Source organism: Ornithodoros turicata, chromosome 1, assembly GCF_037126465.1.
Source record: "Ornithodoros turicata isolate Travis chromosome 1, ASM3712646v1, whole genome shotgun sequence".
Taxonomy (NCBI): Eukaryota; Metazoa; Arthropoda; class Arachnida; order Ixodida; family Argasidae; genus Ornithodoros; species Ornithodoros turicata.
Window position 1 is genome coordinate 22,977,911 of NC_088201.1, and position 24,460 is coordinate 23,002,370.

The 24,460-nt window shown below is 42.0% G+C and overlaps 1 protein-coding gene across 1 annotated transcript; it reads right to left on the reverse strand.

Annotated features, from left to right (window-relative positions):
* Positions 1-1,754: 1,754 nt before the first annotated feature.
* LOC135377650 (23 kDa integral membrane protein-like) lies at positions 1,755-18,557 on the reverse strand. The gene is made up of 7 exons (XM_064610239.1): positions 18,360-18,557; positions 15,738-15,926; positions 15,571-15,645; positions 13,791-13,898; positions 10,883-10,996; positions 7,276-7,359; positions 1,755-5,591 (listed from the first exon to the last, which is right to left on the reverse strand). Exons 1-7 carry the CDS (start codon positions 18,423-18,425, stop codon positions 5,544-5,546), a joined length of 684 nt encoding a protein of 227 aa, XP_064466309.1. The 5' UTR covers positions 18,426-18,557; the 3' UTR covers positions 1,755-5,543.
* Between the last annotated feature and the right edge of the window lie 5,903 nt (positions 18,558-24,460).

A 24,460-nucleotide genomic window follows, 5' to 3' on the forward strand; every position in this document is an offset into this window, starting at 1 on the left:
CGAGGAGAGGGGGCGCTCCTAACTGGCTTCACACAACCACAGATACTGTCCCCTTGAAACACAAGAATGCAGTGGACAATTCATGAAAAAAAAAACTGGTGTTTTGAGAAGGTAGCCAGGATGACAGAAACTGCAGCGGGGACATCAGAACGACTGGTGTGGATAAAGAAGAGACCCATCTGTTTTCTAGTTTCCTTATCGGGTTATTGCGGAGTTTGACCACTGCTCCAGATTTCTTTGTACTTCTGTCGAATGTCGAAGGAGAAGTCTGGCAAAAGACTCCACGAGAGGCCTTTGACTGCAAATACTGGCAAGAGTTCTGCCGGTATTACCTTTCAATCGGCCGAGCCAGTGAAATACTGGTCACGTAGCAACCCTAGTGGCAAGTCAATTATTCCACAACAGAAGAGTAGGAAACAAGGTCTCAATAGCTGAAATATTTAGCCAAAAGAACGATTCGCAGGATGAAAGCAAGGCCAGCCACCAATTTCCCTCCCTAATATTTGGCAGATAGTCAGCTTCCTCTGGCTTTGTTTTATGCCAGTAGAATGCAGCTCGTATGTGTGTTCCAGGCGTGGTATCTATTTTTTTTACTTTTAGAGCCTAGTCGAGCTTAATCATTTCACATCTTTTGCAGTAAGTAACTGAACAAGCCAAAGATGTTCCATACGCAGTGTTTGGCTGGTAATTCAGAAACACAATGAGTTAAAAGGAAAGTCTGACAGCTAGAAGCCAGTTTTGAACATGAGATTAATACAAAACTACTGTACAAGAACCAGAAGCAACATTACCTTGTGGAACTTGCCGAACTGTCCAAGCTCCAGACATTCTTAAACCACAAAATCACATATGCCTAGGGCAGCCTTTATCACGGCAAGCAGTTGCATTAGGTAATGAATGTATGTATGCATGCATGAAATGTATTTATTTCGCTTAACATAGAAATGAAGGGTCAGGGTGCTTGCCCATCACTATCAAGTTGACCAAAAAGAAGTCTAAAATAGAAGCTGTGGATATTTTTAACACAGTTTTTTTTTTTTTTTTTTAATTCGGTGTTAGCACCGCGAAGCAGCTGTGGCTATGAGCGGCGTACAGACGTGGACAGATGGAGAGAGGACAGCAGGAAGGAGTGGGGGTTCAAACTAGGGCGGGGGGGTTACTATGCGTCCTGGGCAGACTTCAGGGGGAACTGCGCCGACATTTGTCTGGAAAGTCTTTGGAAAACCCAGGGAAAACCTCAGACAGCACAGCCGGTGACAGGATTCAAACCCGTGCCACCTCCCAGTCTCGGCGTGGAAAGCGATGCTCTTAACCACTATGCCACGGGAGCTGGTAACACAGATTAGTGTAAGAAGTTTTTGTATTTTCAAAAGGTGCCTGAATGCAAAAAGGGGCCACTCTGTGGGCAGAACTTGGTAGGTTATACTGAGAAAATAAGGTATATGTCTTAACCAATATACTACTACCTTTGTTTGTTCTTGTGGCTGGGGTGTGGAATGAATGGGGGGGATCTGTGCACTTCTCCACTAAAGTTGACTTATCTACAGCTTTTGGGAGTTCGCAGTTAGGAGTTAACAGTTTGGGAGTCCCGAAATCTGGCTTGTTACTCTCAAGATTTGCACATATTTCCAAGAAATCCAGAAAATAGTGGTATGTCATAAAAATGTGTGTTTCTGAAGTCAAGGTAGTTATCGTCAAAGGTCTAAAATTTTTGGGTCTACTTACTATTCTGAAAAGAACCTTGCCATTCAATGTATGGGAATCAGTTAACATTTATTGCCCGAAATATACTAGCATCTTTACATGTCATCGATATGTCAGTGAAGCTGGTCATGCAACTTATTTGCTACAAACACATCAACATTCAGAGGAAGTCCACTTTGGACACTAGCTGCACACAAGTACAAAGCTGCAAACATCTCTATAATGAAAGAATGAATAAAACTCCCAGTTGCCTTTCCACGGGTTATTGTATATCTCAAACACAAAGATTGCTAAATGTTTACAGTGTTTAAAATGAAGCTGGAACTTGAAAACTGATATGAATGAAATATACAGTGGGCTTAAATGGGGCATGCAGCGAGGAAAGAAAAACCAGCAAGTATAAACAGAATAGCCAGCACTCCTGAGTGCAAGAAGACCCTATGAAGTTGCATGTACAAAGTTTCCTTATGCAAACTGCTTCAGAATGTCAACCATTTTTGTATTGAGCTTGTACACTTAGATATGCCAGAAATGATTTCTTTGCTGCCTTCACTGATTTCCATTAGATATCTTGTGCCATCTCCCTGAACCTCTCAACCAAGCAATGCTAAATAGCTTTCAACCTCGTGATGCTATAAATAATTCTCAAAATAGTATACAAGTCTTTGGGTTGTCATTGTACTCTATGCACATAAGCATAATGGCGTAAATATTATACTTTATTTTGATGCACATCTCCATAGATTTTAAAGGCTTCATAACTACGGCAACATCACTATACATACAGGGAGCTTTTACCTGATATCAAACATGTGCTAGCTGCCACAGCGGTCAACCTGATATGTTCCCTGAGGATTAGTATTAACCCCCGCCCATATCAAACCTGAGGTCCACATTTTCTAACCTCCAAATTAACCTGACAAACGTTCAAAATTGTCCTCTATTAAGTTTGACAAGTTTCATCTAATAAATTTGAAGGCACACATTGCAATAACATTTCCCATTTACCTGTTTAATCTATCATAAAAACTGTTGTACACTTCTCGCCACATGCCCCCTAAAAACAGCGGCAAAGAGGCACCAGCGGTAACGCATATCAGTAAAACTGACAACTTGAAATTTAGCAGCACAAAGCAAAAATATTTCAGGATAGAAATAATATGTGCTGCACTGCAAACTGAAGAACTGACTGAGCTAGTGCATTTCTTGAACAATTATGATATGTATAACACGCATGTTATACACCGCATGGCCTATTTTTCCAACTTTTTTCATGTATAACACACGAAAGAGTAGGGAAAATAAGGCCATCCGTGTTATCTATGAGTGCATGCTATACATAGATACATTTCTGCATAGAACTGCCAGTGACCTTGTATAACACACAGGGTGATGACGGGTCAAAGTCCCGTTGAAATCAACGGGTGCGTGTTATACACCGAAAATTACGGTACAGGGTGATGACGGGTCAAAGTCCCGTTGAAATCAACGGGTGCGTGTTATACACTGAAAATTACAGTACATTGTGGTATAACAGCAGCAAGACGAAACAAGGACAGGAAGAATAGCATACAGGACGACACGTCGTCCTGTGTGCTGTTCTTTCTGTCCTTGTTTTGTCTTGCTGCTGTTATACCACCATGTCAGAATACAGACTACCACAACGTTCCATGTTAGTGTATAGTATATGTGTTTAAGTCCAAAACAAACAAGATGCGGATAGCAGTAATAGGGGAAGTGACAAAGGGAGAACTGTTCATTAATGGATAGATTATTTAATGAAGTGCTCGGGGAAGTTACCAGTAATGTGAACGTGTGAGAGGAGACCCGGTGCAAAAACCTTTTTTTTTCCCAAGCCTCCTCCACAATGTTGACATTCTCGTTAACTTCTGCCATACTGCTATTTTATGCATCTTATTTCTTTTGTCATCGTATCACTTTGAGGCCATTCGATCTTCCATATCCCAGGTACGCTTTGCATGCATATAACATCAATAAGGCAAAATGCAGCGATATAGTTCAGGGATGAGAGACTGTTGGAAAAACTATATCAGAAAGCAAAACTGATGCAGAAAACAATGATAATAGTTGCATACACACTTGCAAAAGTGGTGCTGGAAAGCTTTTGCCAAGTTTCCTGTTCTATTAAATTATATAAACCAGTACAGATACTCACTGATACTCAGAACCTTCGTTAATTATAGATAGCATGGCTTTTTTGTGTTAAATGCCCTTCCTGGATTCAAAGGGAAATTGGGTGCTATTTTTAAATTTCTAATTTGGGGTGAAATCTGGTGCTATTGACACATTTGGGTGGTAGTCTTTTTTTTTTTTTTTTTTGGCCAGCAACGGCCCGCAGTTATAGATGCATTTACGGGTCAACTGTGCCTCACGTTATTTCACTGTTGCACCCAACTAATATTTACATGAGACATGGTTGCTACTAAATACGTAGTGTACATCATGTGTGATACCGTGAGATACATAATTGGAATTTGGGGAGAAATCAGGTTTAACCCGTACTGGTCCTAAACTGATTTGAGGAGGGAATAATTGGAAGAAATCTGGTTTACCCCAAGAAAGTCAGACTTTACTTGCAAAGGTCCCACAAACACGGTATCTTATGACGCGGTACAGATCATAATTTTTTTACGTATCACAATAATGTCACAAAAAGGTGGATGGTGTGCCCAATTTGATCCTATTTTGTGCATGAAGCACATTGATACTGATGCTACATTTCAATTACCAAAAAAGAATGTGATTACACCAGATATAAATTTGTTTTGGACGTGGTACCGCTATTAAAATTGTGAAGTCTGGCCGACCACGATAAAAGCGCACAGCTGTTTGTCTTGCGTAAAGTGTATTGCCTAGATCAATAGAAGTACTATAACTAGGGTATAACTATAAAAGGGTTTCAAAGCACAAGGGGACTTCTTGTGCAGTTTTTCTATCTTTATGTAACACAGAATAGAAGTTTTATGTTCAGGTTTATTTCTCAATAACTTCGCATATTTCTTTTGGGCCTTATAATCAAGTCACTGACCTGAAATACTGTTACACAAAATATGTCATAGCTTCTGTGACAAAAGGATGATCACAAAGTTGAAGTATCACAACCAGACATGTAACATTGCGTCAACAACAGTCAGTCCCAGTTATCACAAACCCACTTGAAATGCACCGGGTGAAGCGACGCAATGGAGTGATGCACTGCACCAGTACCTCCCGTTCTATGCAGCGACATGAGGGGCCCTCTGTGAGCATGATTTTTTTTCTGCGTGTGGTATGATATTGTTATGTACGCATACTGTCTGGTATAGAAAGGGATCCATTATGGGGTGAGGCTGACGCATAGCCCAGTTATGCCACTGTTCAAGCACCTCTCAATGGCAAGTACTACACAGTCTAGTGAGCACAGCCAGAGGGTTGTGCTCTCATGCAATGTAACTGCTCTCATGGCAATCCAGCAGGTGGGCATCAATTTTCCCATCCTAAAACCTTGTGGACTAAAATGGTGCCTTTCCTTTGGGGGTAATATTTCTCACGAATCGACCAGAACAGCAAGCTAACGAACAATTTCGGGTGATGGAGTTTGTTATAAATGGGACTGACTAACAGAGAAAGATATACGATTGTCAGTGCTTTGTAACACTTTAGTTAAATACAGTGTGCTCATGCACAAATATTAGAATAAGGCACGGTGAATAAGATTAATTTGTAAAATAATGCGCTCAATCATTTGGAAAGATGGGTTTGATTTGCTTCGAAGTGATAAACAGCTTTACATGAGTCCTTTCACTGACAGTCAGTCAAAGATGTCTCAGCTCACCTACTCATTTCAGGTGGTTGGAAAGGCAGCAAGCAAACACAATGCCAATTATCTGTAAAATTGAACATAAGTATGAATTACTCTAAGCTAGTTTACTAGCACTAAAGTTTGAGACGCATTGTTAGTAACTTGAGCGAGATCCTGACAGGCATTGACCAAGTTGTAGGACCACACACACATGAATTGAAGCAAAAGCGCATGGGCCAGGAGCTGTCAACATTTTGAACAGAGACTTCTCAGAATTCCAAATCTTTCTCTGTTCAAACTATCGGCAGCTCCCAACCTGAGGTTTTTGCTTCGAGCTACTGTTACCAAATCATTGGATTTTCCGCTTTTCGACGCACACAAGATATTCACACACATACTCAACTACTAAAGAGAACATTCTCGAGGGAGTGTGCAAAACTGTGCATATTTTTGGTGCAGCCAAGAGGCCACGAATAGCAGTTTAATACAGTCAAACTTCTTTATAGCGAACACCTTTTTAACGAAAATACCACTACAGCAAACTTTTTTGCGGTCCCACTGGAGCCCTATAGGTCCAATAATGGACATCCTTTTTAATGAAAATACCTTTACTGCAAATTTTTTTTGCTGTCCCCTGAGTTTTGTTGTAAAGGAGTTTGACTGTACTACATTTAGCGATGGTGTGAGTGGCCTTGGCTTAATGGAATGGAGAAGCAGAAAGCATAAAACAGAGTACATGTGTATCTGTTCTGATCAAGGAAAAGAATGTCACTTCTTTCACATCTAGTCATGATAAAATTTAATTATGCATTTTCTGTTCTTCAGACCACCAGTTTATGTACCATGGTACACAACATGGGTATCATGTTTGCCTCCTGATGCACATTTTCGTAACAAAAGTACTTCCCTATACGATAATACAGGGCAGCCCAAGGTTGCTCTGCTGATAAATGAAAGCACACCCCTGATGGAAAATAAAGATCTTGTCACTGATCTGCCTACCAGTCTTGCCTTGCTACCTGTTATGGACAGCCACAAACGCTACATCAAGTGGCAACAGAAAGAGGATTAAGAGGGATTCTGGACATCAGAATTTGGAATGTGCCACAGCAGAACATACATTCTGCAGGAGTGCAAAGGAAACAGAAAAGGTGACATGCTAGAATTCCTTAATATTCGTATCCTTTATATTTTCGTTTTTTATTTGTTCATTTCCCTTGCAAAGGGGGACCAAAACCCCAAATTGGATGAAAGATGAGGCTTTTGAGGCTTTGTATGTATTTGTCCCTTCTATGTTGTTCCAGCCTCAGAACATCAGTTCTCTCATGCCCAAATTGGAGTTGCTTAATTCGTTAATTTCTGGGCTTTCAAGGCTTCTATGTTTGTGTCATCCATATTTCATGGCCTGCCTCGGCTAATTCTCGTTGTTGACATTGCTTAATGTTATTGACCACAGGCAGGTTATGGGGAACAAGGGGAGCCCTGTTACTCGGGAAAACAGTGAAGCATTGCTAAATCTCGTAACCCAAAAGAGTAGAAGGAATGGAATGTGATTAATAGAGTGAAGCACCTGGTAGCTGATTTCCCTTTTGATACAATATAAAAGTCCACCTCTGATGAGAAATAAGCGGTTAATCACACATCTGCCTAATAATTACGTGTCTCTGCCTGACAAGGGCATCCACCAACACTCCAGCATCCCACCTTCATTATCAGGCAACAAGATTAAATTTGACAGAAATGTCAGGCATGTTGCGGGTGAAACTTACCTCTATGAGACCAATGCCAATGCCAGCGATTCCAACATACAGGCTGTACTTCTCAAGCTTCTCCTTGAGGGTGGTAAAACAGCCCTACACATTGTGATGAAAAAACTCCATGTAGATGAATGTGAACCCTATGTAAAATACACTAATAGTATGTGCCACTAGCTTCAATGCTAATATGGTATATGTGATACAATCTAACATGTAGTCTCCACATGTAGAAATGGTGCATATTAAGAGTAAAATGGGTTAGTTGCATGCATAGTTTGTACCAGGGTGTTGGATCCAAACCAAACCGAAAACTGGATCTGAACCTCTGTTTTTTGCCATCTTGGAATTGAACCTGAAACAGAACTAATGAAAAATACTGTTCCGAACCGGTTCGGCAAACGGTTCAGTGTTTTTTTTGTGTTTTTTTTCGTAAGGCACTTGGACAAGGACGATATGAAAGGTGTGGACACCCTACTCGAGGGCTAATACTGCCTCGTATATGCTGCAAATGTTATTCAAAATTCCATCTACATGTGAATGTGGTACAACGATGTTCATAATCGTTTGATTATGCGCTTTGTGTCTGTGTGTTTTGGGTTAGACCCCAGCTGTGAGTTGTGTTTTTAACTTTAACTTATTTTCATTTCTTTGCGATCTTGATTTGCATACCGTAGGCCTGTGGCGATCTGGGTGCCACGAAAAGTAGGTACTATACTCAAAAAAGATATACTCATTAGAGACTAGAGTAGCTGAGATATACTCATTATTTTACTAACATTTTCTTACTTCTGCTTGCATTGTCATCAACTCATCATGCATACCGATATCTTAAATAAATCAATGCTTGATGTCAAAACGCTGTTACTTAATGTGTTCGTGGGAAAGATTACATCCTGCTCCGTTCCCTCCAGCGTATTACCAAAGAATGTTGGCACCAGTGATGGGCAAAGTACCTTGACACAGCACCTTAGGTAAAGTTCCAAGTACCTGGCATCATTAGTACTTGAAGTACAGCACAAAGTATCCCTTTGCAAATGTACTTCAAGTAAAGTACAAAGTAATAAGCAAAGGGGAAAAAATAAGCCGAAGCTCCTGCACGTAGTGTATGTTTACAAGCAGCACTGGACAGCCAATTAGGTCGAAACAGCTCTCCAGTGCTGGTAATACGACCGTTTGAGTACTTCAAAAGTACTAGTACTTTGAAGTAGAGACCTGCATGGGCCCGGGCCCGCGGGCCGGGCCTGTTACTGGCTGTGTGCTCCGGGCCGGGCCTGGGCCGACAAACATGTTTCTGAGAATCAGGATTAACTGGGTCACGCAGCTAATTCCACGCAATGGATGACTATTAGTTCATATCATCACGTGCTTGCGTCATTCCTGTGCATGCAAAAACAAGCAAGGGACACTGCATTATGCGTATGATTCAACCATCTATAACATTCTCAAAGCCACTTTACATTGCTTCTGACTCCTCACGTATTTCACAAACACTTTCGCAAAGCTTGGTGAGAGGGGTAAGGATTGGGAGGAGGAGTTTGTCGACAGCATCCTCTACTTACACAAAAACTTGGTAGTGTAACAATAACGCGCTTTCCCGCGTGCGTTCTGGATTTAATTTGGTCTTGTGCTGTTGTGGTGTTAAACCGACAGTTCTTGTATGTTTGTGGCCGTGTCTTTTCTTATAAATTTACCTATACATTTTTTTTATAAGCGCTAGAAACGCGCACATCACGGTTGGAAGTACTAGGCCGGAATCTACGCGCTGAGTCATTGGGCCGGGCTCTATTCACTGGGCCATCGGGCCGGGCCAAGCCGCATAAAAACATGAAGGTCCGGGCCCAGGCTGGGCCAATTTTTTTATGCGCCCGGGCCGGGTCGGGCCCGGAAAAGTCGGCCCGTGCAGAGCTCTACTTTGAAGTACTTACCAGGTATACTGCCACTATAATTTATGCCACTTTGCATTTCACTGTTTGGTAGTTATGTCCTGCTTTTTAGCAAAACTTTAGCAGTTCTTTTTTTTTTATTATTATTATTATTTTTGTATTATGCGTAGCCGGAGGACTGATTAAAAAAGGAGCGCAATGCTCCTGAAGGACAGTTTTTTTCTTTTTTTTGGCTTCGTGTGTGGCTGGCCTAAATACTGTTCATTTGTGAAAAGGTAATAAGCCCTTTTTGTTTGCTTGATTTGGTTGTTGTGCTGCTTGTCCTTCTGTGCGCGGAACAGACGGGCTGATGCCTGGGTTGTGGGAACTCGGGTTTCCACAGTTCAAAGCGTGATTGAACTGGAGAACCCAACTCGCTTCACAACGTGAGTTATTTAAACTCAACGAAGACAAGGAGACAGAATTTATTTATGTATTTTTTATATGCACAATAAAGTAGACTCAGTGAAGCTTCAACTGTTTATTGACACATGCTTTCATGTGGTGGACTGCATTTCATCACTACATTGCATGACACCTGATGAAATGCAGTCCACTGCATGAAAGCTTGTGTCAATAAACAGCTGAAAGCTTCACTGCATGCACTTCATTGTGCTTGTGCATCTTGGGCGCTGACAACCTCTTGGATTTACCTCTGCTGTATTTTCATATGTAAAATGTAGTATCTAAAAATGTGGTATAAAAGGTTCAGGTCAGGTCTCTGAGATGAAATTTATTGGCTTCACCAAAACCATTCGTATATATCTCAGAGCTCTCGCATATCTTTTCTGAGAGAGCACCTATCAGCAGAACTCAAATTCCATTCTCTATGCAACATGCGCATTGCTGCCCACGCCTGTGTGAATGAAATTAAATTAGCTATTTGCCTTGTTGTAGCACATGTTTAATAAAACATGTTTCCGGTGGAACCATATTAAAGAAAAACACTCGCCTGTATTATACTATTGTACATTCCTTTCTTTATGCTGACTTTTTAAGTGTATCTTGCCAAGCAGATACATTCCGCTACAGCCTCACGCACTTTGACATAATACATGTACATTGCCATCCTCATGTAAGCCTTCTTTTCTACAGAAATAGCTCACTCAAGAATCTTGAAGCTACAAGCTTAAAAGCAGAAATCTTGCTGAGACATGCTTTTTTGCAGTTGCAAAGATCACATGCTGCCAGTGCTTGTCTACTTAGAATAGCTCCCATAAGCAACTCCTGGCTAAAAGCACAGATGGTTGCACAGATGCAAGACCTGTCTGTGATGCCCACAAAATAATAATAATAATTTACTTTGGTCACAGTGCCCAAAAACAACCTGTAGTTCTTCTCATTGGTGCACCTCAATACATAATTTAACATAAACATAACATAATATAACAAACATACATTGCAAAAATGAGCACAGTGGATAAGAACAGATATGAACATTAGTGGTATTAGGAAAATTTAACTGCATTAATGTTTGCAACAAACTCGTGAGAGGGAGCAAAAATATCAATGGCATGGATGGTACAATGGTACCGCACGGGTCCTAGATTATATCCCCGTCATGCATGCATAATTGTGGTGTTCTTTTGAATAGCTTTTCTTGCTTTTTTCGGGCACAGCTGCAGAAAAAGTCTGCTGCAGGTTTTTTTCCTAATCACTCTCAAGTCTCAGCATTACAGTAGGATCCAACTACTTACCCTTTGGTAGGAAGATGTTGATGTGCATACGTTAGAATTACTGTCGCAACAAGACTGTGGCAAATTTGTAGGTGTCCCCCAATCTTGAGGCCCATCAGTTCCACAGCATTTGAGCTTGAAGACAAAATACAAGCAGCTCAATGGTTTTGCTGTGAGTGTATGTATGACAGCAATGTAGAACATTAAAGCACCACAAGGAATGTGGCATGAAAGCACATCAAAGAACAGGATCCCGGACAATTGCTGAGGCTGGACAATTGAACATCTGTATGCAATAAGGGGATAAGTCGATTTATCACCTTTTTAGTATTTTTGCTGCAATGACATCTACATACCAGTATGTACCTGCCAAAGAAAATTTAGGACCGTATTGCAATCTAATGGCCTGCTACAGGAGGGTAAGAAACGGGAAATGCATGTGTGTCAATGGGACGGACAATCAGATCAGGCCTCTTTTCTCGGTTTGGGATTTTTCGACTTATCCCCTTATTGCATGCACAGGTTCAATTGCTCATCACAGAACTGCTGAAGCCAGACAATTGCTTTTTTAGCAATTTTTAGCTTTCTAAAGTTTAACGCTTCCTGGCAACACGCTTCCTGAGGGACACATACAAGACACTGTCACAACACGAACAGGGCCGGCGTCTACAGGGAAGCAATTGCGCCCCCCCCCTCCCAGACGTCTGCCAAGGGGGCGCAAAAATGACAGCCAGATGGCTGGGAGTTCATGGTGTTTGGCGTCCCATAAACCGATGACAGTCGTCTGTAGAGCTCTGCTGCATTGTTGTTAGCCGGTCACAAGTGTGGTCTTTGCAAGGCATATATTAAAGGAGCATTAAAGTGGTATCTAACATGGCCCAAAACTGCTGTCATCTTGTAAAGCAGTATGTGAAAAGCATTCCCACAAAATATTTCTGTCCAAAGTTGTTTCACCACGGTTCAATTAATTCGGAAAATCGCTGCCGCGGTGACAGGCTGGAGCGCTCCAACTGCAGACCACACCCACTCTAGTGTGACGTTCGTGGTAGAGCCACTCATTCGTTCGTAGAAAAAACCGTCTGCTACGAACATTGCGAGCTGTTTCTTGTTGACTTCTATTATTTATATGATTTATATTACGTTTTCTTAAAAAAAAGAAGCATATACGCAGCCTGAGAAAATAAGATTACGATCACAAGAGTAATATATCCGTGGCTTCTGTGCAATCTCAGAATTCACAGCAGCAGAAAGCAGGCGATGGCGGCGGTATTGTGGTGCCACCTGTTAGCCACTGAACCAACTGCACGGTGAAAACTGTCGGACAGGCTGCACACTGTCGAGAAGCACGGGGTTTTTGCTGTACAAATGCAGTTAATTTTGGGCTGCACCACTCGTTCTTCCTGTGGTGCCTGCGGTCCCAAAAAATTGTGGTTGTGTCGTGGACAGCCTTCAAACCCTCCGTTTCGGACATCACGAAGCCGGAGAACGCATGGCGTCCCCGAAGCGGTAGCAGACGCTCCGGCCTGGGCGATGTTGCTCACCTCGATCATGTGATCCCAAGTCCAATGAGAAGCGTCCTCACCACTTGCGTCACATAGTGACGTGTATGGTGGCGCTCATCACGGGCCTACCGTGAAGGCGAAGGAGGGTGTTTCGCGCGCGGGAGGTTCGGGGAGCTATTGCAGGCGTCCCAATTTAGCTACGGTTGCACTAATTGTGGGAAAACTGTTTTCGGCCGCCTAACGTTCCATACTGACCAAAAACAGAAACAAAGTTGTGGGCTTCTAGACTGCTCCTTTAACGCATTGTGTACAAGCCTATCCTTTCAATAGAATAGAATATATCAAAGGTTCCATGGATGCCGTATGGTACGCTTTTCATTCATTCCGTTGTGCAGTGTTTCGTTTTGGGGTGTCATGTGCTTAGGGATCACCCACGGAACACACAGCTAAAGAAGTTGTGTGGTACGGGCAGGGGGGGTGGCGCATATCTCTGAGTGTGCCCCCCTCGGACTAAAAAGTAGACTCTGGCCCTGAACATGACGTGTCGTTTATGTGTCCCTCAGTCTCTGTGTTTTAATTATGGATGTCCGGCATCACCAGCTCGCCTGCTTCCTTGCCATCTTGCAAGTTATGCTTCCCTGCGAGTTCTAGACCTTTTTCGTGGACAAAGAAAGCTCTGCTTCCAAAGACATGTGCTGCTTTTGAAACCACATAGTGTTTATTTTCATCATTGTAATGGCTTCGGAAGCGGATGCATCTCCCCACGACTTGTGTCTTGGAAGATCCTGGTGACACAGACATGGGCGTACCGAGAGGAGGGCAAGGTCACTTGTGAAAATTGTGCACTCTTTATTCACAAGTCATGATTTCTCTCAGATGTCATAATAATATGAACCTGTGTACTCCTACACAGTCAGTCTCCAGGAAAGGAGGTGAGGTGAGGTGGTTGCACGCTTTGCCCCCCTGGAAGTGCTTTGCACCCCCCACTTGGAAAAAAATCCTGTAGGAACGCCCCATGGACGCAGGTAGTCCTGACAAAGACGCTTCAGGCGTGCCTGCAAGTGGACGGCCTCTCACCTCATCCTCTTCACCAGTGGATTTCCTAGTTCTATTTGAAACAACTTAGAAAGCTAAAAATGAAGTTCAGCTAACATAAAAAAGTCAAGTATATGAGCGCCATAAACGCGAAATAAAATCACAAATAAGTGTTGTGAAAAAGGCGGTGACCAATTGTCCAGCCTCAGCAGCATTTTGGTAAGCAACTGTCCGCGACCCCAAAGAACAAGAACAATGCACCCGTGGTCTCTGTGTGCCACACTTCGCATGGATCACACGACCAGCAAATCCATTTGCCACCAATATCATAAACCTACTTTAATCTTAGTAATGTAGGAGATGTTTTATAAAATGTAAACTGATATGCATACCTCAGTCTGTATAAAGTCCCAGGCGAGTTTTGTAGGATTAGGCTTGTCAGAAGTCCTTGAGTAGTCTTTCATGCTGCTCTCAAACTGCTTTTTAGCAAGATTTTGAATCTGGAGAGGAACCACATCCTTATGGTGTATTACTTACCATCATATATTACTTACCACATTTCTGCCTATATGACACACTTTTAAATTTATGGGAACCCCTATCTTTACAATTCATTGGTTTACAACAACCAGAATATTATGGGGATGATTTAAATGACAGCTGCAGAAGAATTTGTTCTATCTGCATATGGCGAAATTGCATGTGTCTATTTCTCAGCACAATCGCTTCCTAATGCTATTCAATTTGATTCTATTTACTGTAGACCATTTCGATATCCGTGTCACCCCTAGCAGCGGCATGTCGAACGTGTCACATGCAACTCACATTTGTCAAGTGTAATGAATTTAATCAATAATTAATAATCTAATTGTATATACATACCACCACATTTCAACTGATCCAACATAAAAAAAAAACCTTGCCATGGCATATTATCTTGAAATGTTTCTAGTATACTATGCTGTATTCTGGAAATATACTGGTACACAACAAAAGGGAGTAAATTTGAACAAGTTTAGGGAAATACATTTTCCCGCCTCTAAAACTGAAAGGTAAATGAAACATTGTCAAAATCAATCACCATAATTCATGCCAGTTATTGTGACAGTGATGGACAATTAAACCTCAATCTGCACGTATGACTAACAATGAAATCCTACAGATGCTAACAAAAACTGCTTTCTTTTAGTACGGATTGCGTCAAAGTTAACTTTAACACTGCTCCAGCCTGCGAAGCGGGAAGAGAGCCATCCTGGCAGCGCCTAGCAGAAAACATCGCCTTCAGAGCGAGGGTCACCCCTCGAACTGTAAATAGATTACCAAGACACCCTCCGCCATTATTTCTACTAAGCACCACCAGGGTCTGCAGGCCGGAATGGCGTTCAAGTTAACTCTGATGCGAGCTGTACATACCTATTAAGAAACATAGCAATATTGTAAGGTAATCACCGGCCAGCTAAGTGTGTAGAAGAGCGTGGGACTATCTAGTAATACCATGTTCGAATTGCTAACTGTACAATTTACAGATGCGCTGATTCAAATTGACTTGAAGCAAGCTCTATGTCGTAAGCAAAATCCTTCATCATCAGCAGGGCGTACTTTATACAATGACTGCAATTTTACCTCAATCTTCGTGTGTTTTTCTACCACAAACATGTGTTTAATATACAGCTTCCTTCTTTCTAATCGTAGCAAAGGGCTGAAACAAGTATCTTTTCCCCTCAAGTTCGAAAATCCACATAAAATGCAGTGCATTTCACAATGAAATTACTGCAGGGCAGCAATCCGAACTCTTCCCAATGGACCAGCCAATGCAGACAGCGACCAGAGAGTTACAATTATCCCGCTTGTGGCGCTGTTGCCACAGTGTTCTGTGTGCCACCTGGAGAAGCGCACAGCCCTGGTAGATAGGTATTTTATTTCTTGCCAGAGAAATATAGTTTTTCAAAGGGACCATGAGGCGTGCCTGTGATACGTGTATGTTGATGAAAATACTAAAATAAAGCATTGTTGTCTTACAGTTGTACCTCCATATTCTCCTATTCACACTCTTTCTTCCTGTATATTCTGCATAACATACAGCTGGCACTACACTTTTTTTATGAAACACAATCACACCAGATTCTACCACCTGAGTGCTTTAGTCAGAACTGAGCTATACAGATAAGTTACCTTGTCTTTGTTGGCAAACCCAAGAGCTCCAGCAGCAATTTCAGCAACAAGTATCAAAAACAGGAATACTGAAAACTGGAAAGATAATGAAGTGAATTGTACAAAAATTGTGTTTGGTTGAACACCAACATCACGTGAGTTGTGCTTCAGTATTTTCCAGTACTTACCAGCATCAACATGCAGTAACTTTCTTGCATTGCACCACAGCATCCTAGGAATGCTACAAGGAATACAACTGAGCCAATAACAATTAGTATCACAGGGCCAGCTATATAGTGCTCTCCAATCACAGGCCCAGTATTCTTGAACCAATGGAGGCTATAGCCACCACAGACAATGATGAGAATGCCAGAGACCTGAAAAACATTTTAAAAAATCATCATGCACAATCCCAATTCAAAAGCAACCCTGCAAAGGATCAAACCAAATCTGTACCCAGTTTTGGGAATTTTGTACTAGACAAAGATGGAAATTGGGGATGCTTCAAGTACTGAGAATACAGGCGACTCCAACCAGCTGCCCGAATGGTGCAGCTGGCCAATTGATGCAATTGCAAGTTAGTAATGGTGAAGGATTATAACCTAACAGGAGGGCATCGTATAGTCCCTTTTGAGAATGAAGATGGTTCCTTGCACTACTTATGCATCTACAATGGATCGCAGTTGCTAACATGCGATGCAGTTTATTTACACTTTTAGGATTTCAGCTTTGTTCAGAAAATGCATGAAAAGAAAAAAAAAAGTTGTTTCACTACAAGCTAGCAAAGCACTCATTATTCAGTTTGAAATTCCAGAAGAAACAGACAACAAAGTCAATTTCTTGATATTCTATCTGTGCTGGTATGGTGGCAACTGAGATGCAACTCTATGCAACGGTTTAAATTAGTTTTTTGTTTCTTGTGGATGAACACACTGTGATATGACAAGGGCTTCCTGTGTTTGTTTTTCATGCTTACACTAATGTCACTAATGATGCTAACACCAATGCCAACAGCCCACATGCTGGTGAGGCAAGGAGAGGTCAGTTCCTGTGCTCTCACCCCCATGAAGGGTCTGAATATGTTGAAGGATTCACTGTGAGGTGAGGTCTAATTATTGCGGGGTATACAAGGTAACCATTAGAGCACTTGTATACAAGAATGTGGCATGGCTGACCGATTGATCCAACCTAAAGAATTGACCTAACACTGACACTGTATGAATGATCCAAACTGTGAATATTAAAAGCTAAACTTGTTTACTTATGTTGGGCACGTTCAAGGTCTTGGAGTGCCTGACGTTCATAGGTAATCCAACTCTATGATCATCAGGATAAAAGGACAGACTCAGGGAAAGCTAACTTTTTTTTTTCTTTACAAAAAGGGAAGCATGACACGGACAGGACGAAGAAAGAAGCACACAGGACATCTTTGTTCTCTCTGTATCATGCTTCCCTTTTCGTCATGGATTTTCACCAACTGAACCAACACCTCATATTGTTTTTGTTTTGTTTTGTTTAAGATTTACCACTGGAGCAACTGGGCAATCGGGCTCGTTAAATACCAGATCAATGACTACTCTGGAATAATAATGTCTATAAAGGACAATTACACTCAATTTTTGCCCTGTAAAATGTTAATTTATTACTGAAAACACAAAGTTACTGTGAGAACAGTCATTTTCTGCCATTTTTTGCTTGGCGACCTGGGATTCATGAGAGATTTTTCTCAGATATCGTCGTACTATATTCATATCAGAAAATTTTGGGGATTGTTGTAAGATGTTTTGGAAGGAGGGGTTCTTCTTGCACTTGAAATATGTTTTGTTCAGTTATCTGTCTGCATTTTCTTGTCTCGCAAGTGATGAGCTTGTCTGCTACAGAACTCTCAAGTTGGAGAACTAGGGATTATTTAGTAAAACATGTTTATTGTGGATAAAGGAGAGTGTAAAGGAGGATCTAAAGAAATATTTAAGCAACGTAGCGCTTGTGTGTGTCCTCGTCAATGTTTAGCACTTAGTGCAACATCATACAAAAGAAGTTTGCTTTCCTCCAATCATTCTTTCATTTTACGATACTTCAGTGCAACAGGTCGACAAAAACGCTTAAGCGCTACCCTGGCAACCTGTGCAACAAGTACGGTCGCCGTCGCCAGGCGTCAGTTGAAGTGTTTGCTGTGTTTGCAATCGGCCGCTGGATCACAACCAATCACGACATTTCCGCGCGTTGGCAACCTTGGCAAACAGTCGACCGTACCCGTACTCATTCTAGCGTTCAGGCAGTACACTGCAGCAGCACAAGTGCGTAGCAGTAATTACAGTATCCACATCACAATGAGCACGCCGCCGAATAGGGTAGGCCAGAGGCAAAGTTTGAAACAAACTCGCAATAGAATTTTGTCACAGAAAACAGTCAGTTTTGCACCGCCCACCCTTATCTATACCGCTTGCCAAGACGCTTAATTCTGTTGCTCATTCGATATCTTACAATGATGAAATGAGATTGCAACTCTACATGCATTGTGAGGCGAAAAACGTTCAATGTTAAATGTGTCATGTAACGTTAGAGGCTTCTCAAACGTCACTGCGATATACCACACCCACGTCACGACTCGCTCGCCAAATAACACGTAATCACAACTAAGTTCTCAACAATGTACATATGTGTAAAGGTAAGTTTATATACGTCCTTTCCCCGACCTTCACTCATGATACTCTAGAAAACACAAATGGAGAAATAATGTGCATGTAGAAATTCTGTACGTGTGCCTCAAAAGCTTTGCAACCAATATATAAAGCGGACGGTATACTCACGGCGAAGAAAAAGTTGAATATGAACAAAAGGTTCTTGATACACTTCATCCCGCATCCTTGTGCCATGACGTAGACTTTGTACCAAACAATCAAACGAGGGCGAAGCAACAAGTATTAGCACCAAATCCAACCGTACGCTGAAGTGGCTGAAGTGTGGGAAGTGAGCGAAACCAGCGGAACAGCAATAGGCGGTAGGAGAATGAGAGGGTAAGCAGAAGGGCAAGGGAGAGGGACTCGAGTCGCTCGAGTCTTTAACAGCGGGATACAACGTACCCCTGCGATAGAAATCAACTCTCTCGTTGTGCTTCTCATTACAAAACAAATCATTCACTCAAATGCACTGGAAATTAGGCAACACAAAACTATTTTTGTTTATGATTCAACGATTGGAGATTGAAATAGCAGGTCGAAAGCAATACGCCCCTCGCCCTCATTTTGCCTCTCGGCCTCAAGGCTGTGGCGTTCCGCTCGATGACAAGTCTAGCGCTCAAGAAAACGTGTCTGTAAACGTTTCTATTGTAGCTAATGCAGGATTTCCAGACTTTTCTATTGCGTAAGGTTTCTTCATCATTTGACTGTGTGCGCGAGTTGGATGCGTTTTGCTACGCAGTCTATTTTGGAGCCAGTGTTAGTAAAGGACTAAGGGATGGATCTATGTATAAGACCCACTCTGACCTGATTCCAAGTAGGAAAAACAAGCATATTTGGCACGCAGCCTTTTTAGATGTTTAAAATTGCGGTCGTCGCTATGTGGGCCTAAATTTGTGTTTAGGAACAGAAGGCTTTCTTGGCTAGCCTTCTGTTCCTAAACACAAATTTCCTACTGTGTTTGAAAAAAGAAAAGAAAGGTGAGCACAAAACATGTGGCAAACAGAACTGCATGTTTTGTGCTCACCTCAGCTCCTCAACTGATAGATCACCGTTACTCTGTGCCGAATACGTTAAAGGATGTGCTGCAGTTGTTCGGTTGAGATTGGCGTTTTCGAGTGACGCAGCGACGGGATTTTCCGGACATTGCCACACCTCCGATGGATTTACAACCCTCCAAACTTTTTCTGATATATGCATCGTATGAATACACACGGTAGTAGTTAGGTGAAATTGGGGTCACATCCCCCAACAGAATTCCCAACACCCCACTCAAACGAAAATCATGCACGAACTCCCATCGTTGTCATGTAAGGGCGACCAGTGTTTTCTCAGCCACACTTGCCTGGCGGAACCTGCTATACAAAGCCGGTGGCTGGACAAAGCTAAGGCAAAACCACCAGTTGTACAAATCCCGACAAAAGTTTACGGAACACCACAGCGACGTATATCTTGATCGGAGCGACACCCTAGCAGCGAACGGGAATGAACACACTTACTGAAAGGTGCATGTAGTATTCAGTCATCTGTTTGTAACTCTATCTGCTCCTGTTTGCAACAACGGCATCGCTCGGATGACTGTATACACCATTCCGATGTTCCGTAAACTTTTGTCGGGATCTGTACCATGGGATAAGGTATAATTTGTTGGAAATTTTATGCAGATACAGCAGTTTTTTAACATCACAGTAAGAGTTTCTGTTTGGATTTCGTGTTCGAAAAACCTTTTTCTCGACACACCTTTCATCATGTTACAGAATTTGCTTCTTTGTTAATAAATTGGCCATCATAACCCTCCCCCCCAGTCCCCTACCTGCCTTGAACCTCGATGAGTTGCATTCCGGCAACATGCAGGAGTGAAATAATTTAGTAATTACTTCGGGTATTTGATGGCGAGGAGCAAATCCACCGTAAAAGGTGTTCCTCAAATTTTGTATGGATTTGTATGGACAAAAATGAACTGTACAAAGAAATGTCCGGAGCAGCTCGATTTTCCTCTTTCTTTTTCTTTTTTCTTTGTATGTGAAAGCACGAACTCGTTTCACACTCATCCGCTTATGAGTGTTACGCCAGCATATAATGGAGATTATTTATCGGCGCGAAGGGCATACTCCCAGCGTGACGTGGTGTTTGGGTGCAAAATAACGGATATCCGTAAGTTATGTTTCCCGCGGCCCACATACGCTGACATAGTCTATTTCCAGCCGCGTTTGTTTGCACGGTGCGTAAACTTGCATTTCAGAGCCACGATACCATCCATTGTCTTCGTGTGGTGCCCCGTGCTGCATATACCGTTCTGCATTGACGGTACACGATGTCAGACAATAAAGTAATGAGACATATCAACATATCTGTGCTGGCAACCCTGTGGCCTGTTATCACACACCGTATTTTACCTCGGCGACAGATATTTCGGTGCGCGACATCCCAGTGTATATGACATCTTGGTGCGCGTACGTTTCGGTGCGCACACAGATCGGTGGGCGTGTGGGAAAATAAAGGAAAGGGATCTTGCTGTGCTAGACTGTGTTGAGAGTACTGGATTCGATATATAACTTGATACGCTATTAGTTCGAAGGTTAATTATAATTCGGAAGCTTTACGTCGCGAGACAACTGCGGCCATGGCATGAGCAACGGCCACAGTGGTCGTTTTGCCCACCTGAGGGTTCTTTAACGTGCGCCGAAATGAAGGTTAACGGAGGTTAGGATGTATCGAGTGTAATACGCAAAGGATGAACATCGGCTATTCTCTGGCCATAGAGCAATTCATTTCCATATATGTTATTTAGAAAAAGCATGCTAGTACTAGTTAAACAAAATCGGTTAAAACTAGTAAAACAATATTTATTTATTTATTTATTCAATGTACCCCAGAGGCCCATTGGGGCATTACATGGGGGTGGGATAAGGACGGACATAATGCAGACGAGAGAAGAAAAAAAGAAGGATGTACAATGCTTGTTACACATGAACCACTAGGTAGTAAAACATAAGCCAAAACAGAACATCAATGAATATAAGGCAACAATGTACAGAAAATCCTAATCCGGTTATGCTAGTTATAAATTGGTGAATGTTGATTGATGTGCCTAAGGGATGAGTGATGGGCCGTGATATAGGCTATTTGTGAGGGGAGGTCGTTCCAATCAATGGCTGTTCTGCAGAAGAAGGATTTAGAAAATGTGTCCGTCTTGCAATAGTAGCGCTTGACTGTGTACTGATGATCACGACGGGGAAAGATTAGCGGAAAGCAAGAAATTGGGGATATGTGATGAGGTATAACGTGAAAATACCTATGAAAGAGGGATAACCTTGAAATGAGAAATGAGAAGATAAAGGTGAAAATTTAAGATATAAAGATAAAAGGAAGGGGAAACTACGAAATGCAAATGTTGCATTTGACGCCAGTAATTTGGTGACGACCGTCTTTTGGCGAAATCGACAGGTTCTAATAAAATTGTCGAAGCACGTTGCAATGCCACGTGACATCATAACGGCAAGTACATATCTTTGTTAGAAAGAAAAAAAAAGAATCGGGCGTTTGTGGCTTAGCACTTACTACAGTGTGAAAGCGTAGCACAATTTTTTTGTTCTTTTTCTGTTCTAAACGGACTATTTTGTAACTTCTTTCTCGAAATAAGAAGCGTTCCATTTTGTTCTTTTATTTTCGGGTCTCAAAATTACTTCCGGAAAAGGCCGCTTTTTCTTTCTTTCTCTTTTTTTTTTCAGGACGTAATAGATATTCAGGTGGGCAAAATTAATCCGGAGACCGACCACTGTGGCGTCACTCATACTTTACCGACGCATCATAATTACCTAATTGGACATAATGAATTGGTTAGCTTTTAATCACGTATTGACTTTAAGACCGAGGTGTGAATTAGAAAGTTACAGAACATGTTGAGAAATACGTATTCCTAGTGTTGGGGGGAAAAGAAGCGAAGTCCAGAGAGCACGGGCCAATGGGTAAAGTAATTAACGCAAAAACATAACAAAGAATATCAGAATTTGTTATTCTTTTGTTGTCATTCTTCAGTCCTGACGAAGGCGGAGCCTCCGCCGCAACGTTGGCGTGTTTCTTAACTTACCACATGTAAATAAATAACTCCTCCTTTTTGTTTTCTTACTTCCTATACCTTGGTGTGGCATTCTCACCGAGTTTCGCACAGGCACACACACACACAAAGAAAAATAGCATGCCGCCGTGCAAATCTCGCCTTTACACTTTCGTGACGACGAGCACGCACACGTTTTCATTTCTGAAGCAGGACTGAAAGGCTACAGGACTGTGTCAGTTGCAGTTGGGCAAGGGACTAAGGCAGTGGCGTAGCCAGTGGGGTTCAGACCCCTCCCGAAACCGTACGTTTGGTAGTGCATTTGGGAGAGGGCGAAATCCTCCTCCCCCATGTAAAGTTCCCATCGAACCCCTCCCGAAATATTTTTCTGGCTACGCTACTGGACTAAACGTAAAATGTGGTCCGTGGTAGAAGGCCGCGAGGTTGCCAGAAATCGTGTGAAATACCCGTATACAGTAGCAGGCAATCACCACCGCTTATGGAACAAACATCCAACGCGAAAAAAGATCTACTGGGGTCACGTCAGACTTGTACGTATTTAGAGTATTGTATTTAAGATCCTGTATTTTAAATACTATTTGTGGTATCTTGGTATCTTACTCAATACTTTTTCGGGGGAGTATTTGTACTCCATTTCAAATACATTTTGTGGTATCTTCTACTCGATACTCTAACTACTTTTTGGATCGCCTCTCAGTTTTCCATTTTCTCTCTTTTTCTTTTCATTGGCATGCTCGCTCTGCGGGAATTTCCATTCCGACCCCGTACGTTGACCTGAATGTTTTTTGTTTGTTTTTTCTGGAAAATAAGAATTCAAGAGCAAGAGTTTTATAATGAGTGCCCTGTAGCTGCAGCAGAGTTCCGACCTAAATATCCCCTCTGACTCTGTTCTAGCCTTTTAGGACACCCCTGCTTGACAAGCTTCTACTTTTTCAATTTGTAAGATATATAATGTAATGTTTGTGTGTAGTAGGTTGTGTGTATGACAGATCGGTCAGTGACCACCGCAAGCCCTGTTGGGGCTTTTGTATTTATGGACATAAAGTCATTCTGCACGAGTTGTCAGTTCGCAGAATGAAGCCAACGAAAGAGGCGCGTTCACTCCCATAGCCAAACCTTCGGACGATTTTCGAATATGTTTCGGAGACCGATAATAATATTTCAGTCAAATGCAAGCTTTGCTTACAAGAACATGCTTTCAACCAGGAAGACATCAAACTCACGTGTTTCAAACTCAAACGTGTCTTATACTCACGTTCGCGTACCTTTCTACGACCGCCTACCGAAGTATCTTAAGTGTATCTTAAATACTTTCGGAAGCATTTGCTACTTTAACTTAATTACTTTCATTTTAAAGTATTTATACTCTATCTTAATTACAATTTTTCGGCACTATTTACTATGTGGGTCACGTGACCGAGGGGGAAACTAGATCCAACGAGAAAGAAGATCCAGGCGGCAAAAACATCCAAAGGGAAAGAATATCCATGAAGTGGGAAGGCTAAAAAAAAGGGAGGGGGGTATCCAAACAATAAAAAAAAAAAAGAAGCATATGCATGAAGAAGTCGACAGAAACTGAACAGGCTGTCATTATTTATTCACAAACAAAGATTCCGACGATTATATGTGTGGCCGCCACAATTATTTTCCTTGACATAAAAGGAAAAGGGAGAATACGACAAGTTCTATGCTGTTCACGTCCTTTCACTTATTTGAGTGAGCAGCAGCAGCAACATCACCTTGCATTGCTTAGGTTTCGCTCGTTACAAGTGATACACTCAAAGCCTCACGTCCCGGAAGACACGAGTCACAAAATAAACATTGCTCGGTAAACATAATATGCACGTTATCGGAGCCGTTTGCTGAGCGAAGTTGGCTCGTTGAGTTGCCTCGCCCACTATATAGCAGGCAAATGAAGCGATCGCCCACATGGCACGATGTTCTCCAGTCCACACTAGCTTTGCAGTTTGCTTGGTGGAATTTTCCGCGAGCCCTTTCAGAAACTGAACAGTGATACCGGGAAAAAAATAACTTGGCACCAGACAAATCGGGTTCTGCTAATCTTTCACTGTATTGCATAGATATGGGGGTACTTGCATTATAAAACCAAACGCTGTGCTGTTCCTTCGTTTGCTCTGCTTATCTGCCCTCGCGT